The sequence below is a fragment of the Streptopelia decaocto genome, assembly GCF_964273445.1.
Source record: "Streptopelia decaocto genome assembly, contig: HAP1_SCAFFOLD_51, whole genome shotgun sequence".
In the NCBI taxonomy this organism is placed as follows: domain Eukaryota; kingdom Metazoa; phylum Chordata; class Aves; order Columbiformes; family Columbidae; genus Streptopelia; species Streptopelia decaocto.
In genome coordinates, this window is record NW_028117052.1 from 500696 (window position 1) to 509737 (window position 9042).

Genomic DNA, 9042 nt, shown 5'->3' on the forward strand with positions numbered 1-9042 from the left:
AACGTTTTATTTATTCCTATGATTGCAGTGCTCCTGAGGAATTCTTCAGTCTTGGGCACAGAACTCCGAAATTTCTTTTTCACCACGTTTTTTTGCTGATGCTTTTTAAACCATTAGCAGAAAATGCTCTAGAAAATAGAAAGAAAAATTGTTAAGTTTTCCTGGTGTGGATTCTCTGGTGTCTCGTTGTGGTTGTGCAGCCCCATGAGCCGGAGGGGACATCTCCATGCTGTGGGATGACAGCACAAAACAGCATTTCCATCCCTGGGACTAATCCAAGCAACTCTATGTTCTGCTTCCCAACCTGTCGGGACGAGCTCACCAGCATAATTTGAGATCGCTGGCTGAGAAAGCCAAAAAAAGCAAAGCAAAAATGTGCTTAATTCATGCAATGTCGGGGGTCGAGACCCCGGCATAGGTTCTGGCCTGCGGCGACGGAGGAAGAAATGCAGCCAATTCAATATGAATGATAAGCATACTTCCATTTATTGCCTCGAAGCACTGGCTTTTATATCAAACGCAGAGCACAGACTTTTGTAGCAGTTCTATTAATAGCAATTCTATTTATAGCACCCCTTTATAAAGCAGTTCTATTAATTATGCCTACTCGTCAGACACCGATTTGATAGCATACATAATGAGCCCATCCCCTTCTGTGGTTTCTCTGGTATGTGACTTCCCCGTTTGTCGGGGATCGAGACCCCGGCATAGTTTCTGGCCTGCGGCGACGGAGGAAGAAATGCGGCCAATTCAATGTGAATCATAAGAAATACTTCCGTTTATTGATACAGAGCACAGACTTTTATAGTGGTTCTATTAGTTATGCCTACTCGTCAAACACCGATTTGATAGCATACGTAATGAGCCCATCCCAACATACATAATGAGTCCATCCCCTTCTGTGGCCCTCCTGGTATGTGAATTCCCTCATTATCTCGGAGCTGCCTCCTGAGACTTGTTTATCCAGGCCTTTCTCAGGAGCTGCCTCCTGAGACTTGTTTATCCAGGCCTTTCCCAGGCAATACCTTCTCACTTACCCTTGCTCAGCTCATGCTAACTGAGGCCTACTCATGCTAACTAGAAGAGATCCTCTTCGTAGAGAGGGTCTCATGCCCTTTCTCTCTTGGCCATTCTTCAACACCCGTTATCTCGGAGCTGCCTCCTGAACTTTGTTTACCCAGGCCTCTCTCAGTCAGTACCTTCCCACTTACCCTTGTTCAGCTCATGCTAACTGAGGCCTACTTATGCTAACTAGAAAAGATCCTCTTCGTAGAGAGGGTCTCCGCCCTTTCTCTCTTAGCCATTCTCCAACAATGAAATACCAAAAAAAACCCACCCCAACAAATCACAAACCAAATACTGCACGTGTATTTTGGCCTGGAAATTTAATATCAGTGGGATACAGGGAATTAGGGTGGAAATAAAGCAGCCAGAGGTATTTTCACAGGACGGCTGGTACCCAGCACGACAGCTCGTTTGGGAGGTTCGTTAACGATGCGACGGGGTTTTGAGCTCTTGGGCTGGCACATCAATGGGAAAATTCAACCTGCAAGACTCAGAGGGAATGGAGACGAGCGCAGAGATGCTTCTGGCCATCCTGAGAGAGTCTTGTGGGCTTTTCCTTGAATTAAAAAGCAAAATAGAAGACAGATGTTGGGTTTTTGCCGTGTGGAAGTCCCCAGTGGTGCACAGATCCAGGGAATTTTATCAATCTGATTCAATAAAAAAGCAAATAAGAGACGGAGAGGTTTTAGTTACCACCGATCTTGCTTGGAAGCAAGAGCTTTATCACGGTCCCAGTTCTCTCCATCCATCCATCCATCCATCCATCCATCCATCCATCCATCCATCCATCCGTGTTTTGCACCATTTCCAATTCACTATATAAAGGAAACCTAAATCTTGGCCACACATCTCCAGTGCTGGAAAACTGAATTCTCAAAGATTTCCTCCTCTTTTCCCCCTCGGCACGTGTTCATTTCATTGAACAAACTAAAATCCATGCAGCGATGGCACGAGATGCCGGGGTCATGATCCTGGAGAGCAGAGATGTTGGGGTTTTCTCATTGAAGGATTGGGGTGTTTTGTGGAAGAGAAGTTCATTTTAGAGTTGAACCAAGTGGAAAAAAAGTGCTTTGGTGAGATTACAGTGACAAGATCAGGTTAAAGAGCTGAAAGGCATAAGCGGGACTCAACAAGTCCCTGTTTTTCCTGGACATTTTGGTGCTTTGGGCTGGATTTCAGTGTCCGCGGGTTGTGTTGGCACTGGGAGGGCTTTTCATTCGTTTTCTGGCACAGCGTCCATTCTGGTGACGTGTGAGGCTATTGTGAAATGTCCCGTGGGGTTTTCTCGCAGTGCTCCCAGAAATTCTGCTGCTGCCTTGAGCAGAGGCTGAGAACCAACATGCTCAGCACACACGTGGGCACCACATCACTTGCACTCTCCGGCCACAACGGCTGCAGCTTTTTGGGGTGTTCCAGCACCAGGGGACACACATGGACCCACCTGAGCACCGAAATGGAGCAGACACACCTGTTCTGGAGACAGGTAAATTGATTTTTATCTGCAGGAGTTTTGGGTGAGCATGTGGTGCTCCTGTCCCCACTGTGCTCCCATCACCGTCCCGCTCCCAATCCCAGACCAACTGTGCATCCCTCACACCAAACGTGTTTCATCCCAGTTGAGCATCAATTCATCCACCTTGCGCATCACATTCCAGCCACGGATGACTCCATCCCAGCCCTGCGGGACTCTCTGAACTGCCTGAAAGGAGCTTGGAGCCGGGGGGTCGGGCTCTGCTCCCCAGGAACAAGCACCAGGAGCAGAGGAAATGGCCTCAAGTTGCACCAGGGGAGGTTGAGGTTGGATTTAGGAACAATTTCTTCCCCAAAGGGCTGTGGGGCATTGGAACAGGCTGCCCAGGGAAGTGCTGGAGTCACATCCCTGGAGGGGTTGAACGGATTGGAAATGAGGTTCTCAGGGACATGGGGTAGTGCCAGGGCTGGGTTAACAGTTGCACTCGATCTTTGAAGGTCTTTTCCAACCAAAATGATTTTATGATTCTGTGACATCCCATCTCTGCATTGCTCCATCCTGTCCATGCATTTGCGTCCCAGCCATAAATCATCCCAGCCTATTTGTGACAGGCCAAGGGGTGATGGTTTTAAACTAAAGGAGGGAGATTCAGGCTGGACATGAGGAAGGAATTGTTGTCCTGAGGGTGGTGAGAGCCTGGCCCAGGTACCCAGAGAGGTGGTGGATGAACCATCCCTGAGACATCCCAGGCCAGGCTGGACGGGGCTCTGAGCACCCTGAGCTGGTGCAGATGTCCCTGCCTATGGCAGGGGGCACTGGGGAGCTGGGAAGGTCCTTCAGCCCAAACCCGTCTGTAATTTTGTGATTCTAGGGCTGACCCTGTGCATGGGTTGTGCTGGCAGCAAACCCACAGTGGGACCCAAAGACTGGGGCTCAATGTGACAATTCGAGGTGCTTCGTGTTCCTGCAGCACACCTGGCAGGAGGAGGGTGTTCGCTGAAACAGGGGAGCAAGCTCCGGAGCCGGGAGGGCGGGTGCTCGGGAGCTTCGCCCTGGGTTTGGCGATGCTGACCTGCCAGTCATGTGGAATGGAAATGGTCCTGCAGCCCCTGAGACTGGGGGTCCCCATGGTGTGGTTTTCTGTTGGAGCGATAAAGGACTCAGCAAACACTTTGATTCAATGTGAATCATGCCAAAGCCATTTATTACAGAAACAAGCCTCCTTATATATGCAACTATATTCTAATCACGCGTCCACGCTCCAAGCGTGGATTCGCTAAATGAGTATCGTGGGCTGTCCGTGCGCTGGAGTCTCACTGATGATGCGTCTGATGATTCACGCCACGCCAGGACCCCGCTGATCGAGGACGCCCCTCTTTCTCACAGCAGGTTCTGTTCTCAGCTTCTCGGAGCGGCCTTGAGATTCCTTTGAGCTTGACTAATTCAGCAACAGATCTTTATCCATCAAAACCCCGCCACAGTTTCCCTTGTGTCCTGGGGACTTGGTTGGGGACCATGGAGGCGAGGAAGCCTGAGCTCAGCTCTGACATCACTGCTCACTCTGACATCAATTGTGATGTCACAGCACAGCGCCGCTGCATGGGCATTCTATACAGGCAGGAGGCTGCAGTGGGACAGGGAACATGGGGGGACTGCACGGGTGGTGAGCAACTGGAGCAGCTGTGCAACATCTGCGGAGGGAGGTGGTCCTTGTCCCCGTGTCACTGCTCCCTCCTGGCATCTGTCACCGTAGCAGGGATAACTGCCACCCCGTTTCCACTGCAGCTGTCACCCTCTGTCACCTCCTGCCAGCACCGCTGCTTTTCAACAGAGTGACGCGCAGCCCTGGTCTCAGAGTCACCGTGCCCAGAAGCAAAGGGGCAGCAGAGACTGGTCAGCCTGTTGTCACCATGGATTCCTCAAATATCATCAAGGTTACTGTGAAGACGCTCAAACAGGAGGAGAAGTTTGAGGTTGCTCAGAGCAGCACTATCCAGGAGTTTAAGAAAGAAGTTGCCAAACGTTTCAAAACATCCCCTGATCTGCTGGTCCTGGTATTTGCTGGGAGAGTCCTCAAGGATCAAGACACTTTGAGCCAGCATGGAGTTCACAGTGGGGTCAACATCCACGTTGTCATCAGGTCCCAGCAGAAACCACAGGATGGCCTGGCAGATCAAGAAAGAGCGACCGCCCTCATGCAACCTCCCAGCTGCAGCAATTCCAACTTATTCTGCTTGGGAAGCACGGGTCATCTGCAAAACCCAAGCTTAATCCAGCACGACTTGTCTGAGCTGTTGACCTCCAGCCAGGAAGCAGTGGTACAGACCATGGCGGACCTCTTGTCCAGGATCCCTGCTTCAGGCCTGGATCTGAACACCATCAACAACAACACACTTCTGCTGGGCTTCCTCCTTGGGGTGACGGGCGTATTTCTCCTGGGCCTGGACTCCACAGACACATTGGACTTGGAGAGCACCATTCAAGAAGAAGAGGTACCCCTGCACAGCTTGCAAAGGGAGATGCAGACTGCTTTGGTGCAGGATGTCCTCGACAATGCCGACGTTGTCAGGGACCTCCTCATGTCCAGCCCTCAGATGCAGCAGCTGGCTAAAGAAAATCCCGAGATTGGCCACATTCTCAGCCACCCCCAGACTATCAGAGAAATGCTGGAGGCCTCCAGCAGCCCTGCCGTAAGGCAGGAGATGATAAGGAACCATGATGTGGCCATGAAGAACCTGGAAAGCATCCCTGGAGGGTTCAGCGCTCTGGAGCAGCTGTACAGAGAGGTTCAGGAGCCCATCTTGGACGCTGTGCAGATGGGAAACAGCCCCTTTGCTCCCCAGGACAGTGACCCACCCCTGACGGGAGCCAGGCTACCAGCCCACACCGAAAACCGGAGGCCATTACCCAACCCTTGGGCTCTGTGGTCCAGCGGGGTCAGTGGTAACACAGGGGATTGCGATGGCCAGTTCACCATCAGCAGCACAGGTGACAGTTTCACCTCGCTGAGCTTGGGTCCTGCGGCAGGACCGGTGGTGCCCAACTCGGGGCAGGTTCAGACCATGGTTGAGCAGCTGACAGGAGACCCAGAGCTCATGCACAGCCTGGGGAGTGCGGTAACACACCCCGACAGCCCCGCACAAGTGCTTCTGAACGGCGCCGAGACACCAAGTGACGGAAATTCTCCATGTGAAGACCAGCAGGTGCAGCAGCTGCCACCGGAGCTGGAGGACGCCGAGATTTCGCCCCTGCTGAGGAACCCGCGGGCGCTGCAGGCGTTGCTGCAGATCCAGCGGGGATTACAGACCCTCTCGACAGAGGTACCGGATTTTATACTGAGTTTGCAGGACCCAAGTGTGCAGCTGGATCTGGAAAGCACGGACGACTCGTCACAAAGCAGCGAGTCTGAGGACAGTGGAGATTTCAAGTCAGATGGGGAGCAAGGAGAACATCAGATGGAGATGAATGAGGAGGTGCCACAGGCCAGATTTGGGAGACAAATGGAGCAGCTCAGGGCCATGGGCTTCCAGGACCAGAGCGCAAACTTGGAGGTGCTGATTGATGCAGAAGGAGACGTCAGTGCAGCAGCGGAGATACTGGCGAAAGCACCGTCATCGGACAAGATACCATAACTGGTTTGTCCAAATGAACCGGTTACATCACCTCCTCTGTCAATGGCTGCGTTTCAGTCTCACCCCACACTAAAAGCAGCAGGGTGCATGCTAACAAGTTGTGTGCTGTAGCGTTCTTCCATCCATGACAATTGATTTCCCCTGGTCCGCAAGGGTTTCTTGCATCCAAAGGCAATAGACTGAAGAGCTTTCTGTGTTACCTGTCACTGCCAGCATCAGCCTTTCCTCAAGGGAGCAAATGCTGTTATGAAAGTCAATGTGTCACTTCTGCCACTGCGTCTCCTGTGCGTGTGCTGTCCGCGAGGGTTATCGTAACAGTCGGTGGTGGCTGTAAGTCACGTTTACATCCCAAATGTATGCACAGTGGGTTTTTACCCACCTGTTGTTGCACGGAAGGATTGAATTTCATGCAGCAGTTCAGAGTTCGGCATTCCAGGAGTGGCGCGTTCCGGGGCCACCAAGCGCTGTTTACTAGAGGGTGTTGGGCCGGTGCTGGAGCGAGCTGAGAGAAGGGAACGGAGCTGGGGAAGGGGGTGTCTGGCCCCGTTGTTGGGGATTTGGGGATGCCGGGGGGGTTAGGAGGGGGCACCACCGGCTGAGCCCCACTCTGTTGTCTCTGAATTGCTGCCTATTTGTTTGTATTTGAGCAAGTTTGGAGCAAAACTGGGAAACGGGGGGTGTGAGGGGGGCAAACACAGCTGAGCGCGACTGACTTGGAGCTGGATTGGCCCCATCCCAGCACCATGAGTCGCCACCGGGTATTTTGGAAAACACATGTTTTCCCCCTGCTCAAGAATTTAGATACCAAAAGATCCCAATAAAAACAATAACGCTGTTTACGTCTAGAATTGTCTTAAATACACGTCCTTCTATGCATGTTATAGAACACTGTAACCCTGCTTTGTATATTACCATGTAATACACGACACTAAAACCGTTTCAATTAACTGACTAGACAAAGTTTTCCTCTGGAAAATGCTGCCGTTTTGGAAGACTTCTTACCAACTGAAGCCAGAACTACACACTGTAGGTTAAGAACAAACAAGTCATTATTGAAACAATAACTCATCCAAACCACACCGGGACTCACTGCCACCAGTTACAAGGCTGAAAGTGCTTCTTGGGAACACCTGGCAAATGCGCAGAACAAAACCGATCTGCCCAGGTGCCTGTATCTCAGTCAGAATAGTACTCCAAAAGCTACGATATTTTAAAAACCTGTTGGCTGAAAAAGAACAAAGCATTTGTCATTGAAGCAGCTGTTTCTTCTGGACATCTGAACTCTTACAAACACCTCCTTTCCTCGTTTAGTACAACATCATTTCCACTGTATCATTCAATTGTAAGCCCACAGAAACAGAAGATTATGCTTTCAGGAAGAGAAAATAAACAGAGGAAGGTAAGCTCTGCACAGGTGTACCATGCTCCAGAACAGACCTTACTTTTAGTACATGTGGTAAAATGTTTCGTATTAAAAATATAGGAGAGGCGGTGCATTCTTAATGTTAACTTTAAAGTCCGCTCTACAAGTACCTCAGGAAAAACGCAGACACACGTCTTAGCCGTACCTTGTACGGGCAGACCACTCCGGATTCTGTCTGTCTGTCTTGTACTTCTGTAGCAGAAGACGGGGCAACCGCAGTGAGACGGTGGCAGTGGACACCCAGCTGAAAGAGGAAAAAACCCTTCAGAACAAAGCTGGATAGGAATCTGACACTTCCTTTTTTCTTGCGAAGGCTACAGCTGAGTGGAGGAAAAGGTACTTTGCACCATCTTTAGTACAGTTGTTGATACGGCCACTGGAGCGTTTGTGTTTTTTAGACAACCAGGCCGTTTTTTGACTCATTGGCAGCCTGAGTTCCCTAGAGCGCACTTTCGCAGATACACACAGAACACAGACACAGATATCACCCAAGTATAGCCAAGAGTTCCTTCCTCGCCCTGAATGTTGGTATTGAAGAGTCCAGCAGCCCATCTGTCCTTGTGAACTGCCCCACTGGAAAAAAAAAAACAAAACACAAAAAACAAAAAACAAACCTTTTCAGGCCGTTTCTTCAAACGGTAAAGATATTTTAAAATTGCAGTTATCTTTTCCAACCAAAGTGATGTTGTGATTCATTTGAAAAGGAGGGTAAGGAGCAGATCAGCTTGCCAGAGAAAGATAGGGACAGGGAGCAAGACAAGGTGACACAGAGGGAAAGGCAAAAGGGCCAGGGAGGCAGCACAAAGGGAAGGAAATGTTAATGAAATAGAACAAGGGCAAGTGTAGAGTCTGACATCTGGGCAGGAACAACCCCAGGTTCCAGTGTAAGCTGGGGAATGACCTATTAGAGAGCAGCGTAGGGGAAAGGGACCTGGGGGTCCTGGGGACAGCAGGGTGACCATGAGCCAGCACTGGGCCCTTGTGGCCAGGAAGCCAATGGGACCTGGGGTGGGTTAGAAGGGGGTGGTCAGTAGGTCAGAGAGGTTCTCCTGCCCCTCTGCTCTGCCCTGGGGAGACCACACCTGGAATATTGTGTCCAGTTGTGGCCCCTCAGTTCTGGCAGGACAGGGAACTGCTGGAGAGAGTCCAGCGCAGCCACCAAGATGCTGCAGGGAGTGGAGCATCTCCCGTGTGAGGAAAGGCTGAGGGAGCTGGGGCTCTGGAGCTGGACAAGAGGAGCCTGAGGGGGGACTCATTCCTGGGGATCAATATGGAAAGGGGGAGTGTCAGGAGGATGGAGCCAGGCTCTTCTGGTGACAACCAGTGACAGGACAAGGGGTAATGGGTTCAAATTGGAACACAAGAGGTTCCATTTACATTTGAGAAGAAACTTGTTGGGGGTGAGGGTGGCAGAGCCTGGCCCAGGCTGCCCAGGGAGGTTGTGGAGTCTC

At 51.0% G+C, this 9042-nt stretch overlaps 1 protein-coding gene across 1 annotated transcript; it reads left to right on the forward strand.

Annotated features, from left to right (window-relative positions):
- Positions 1–4446: 4446 nt before the first annotated feature.
- On the forward strand, positions 4447–6168 carry LOC309451936 (ubiquilin-1-like; the record flags this gene model as incomplete). Its single annotated transcript, XM_082076632.1, has 1 exon — positions 4447–6168. One exon carries the CDS (start codon positions 4447–4449, stop codon positions 6166–6168), a length of 1722 nt encoding a protein of 573 aa, XP_081932758.1.
- Between the last annotated feature and the right edge of the window lie 2874 nt (positions 6169–9042).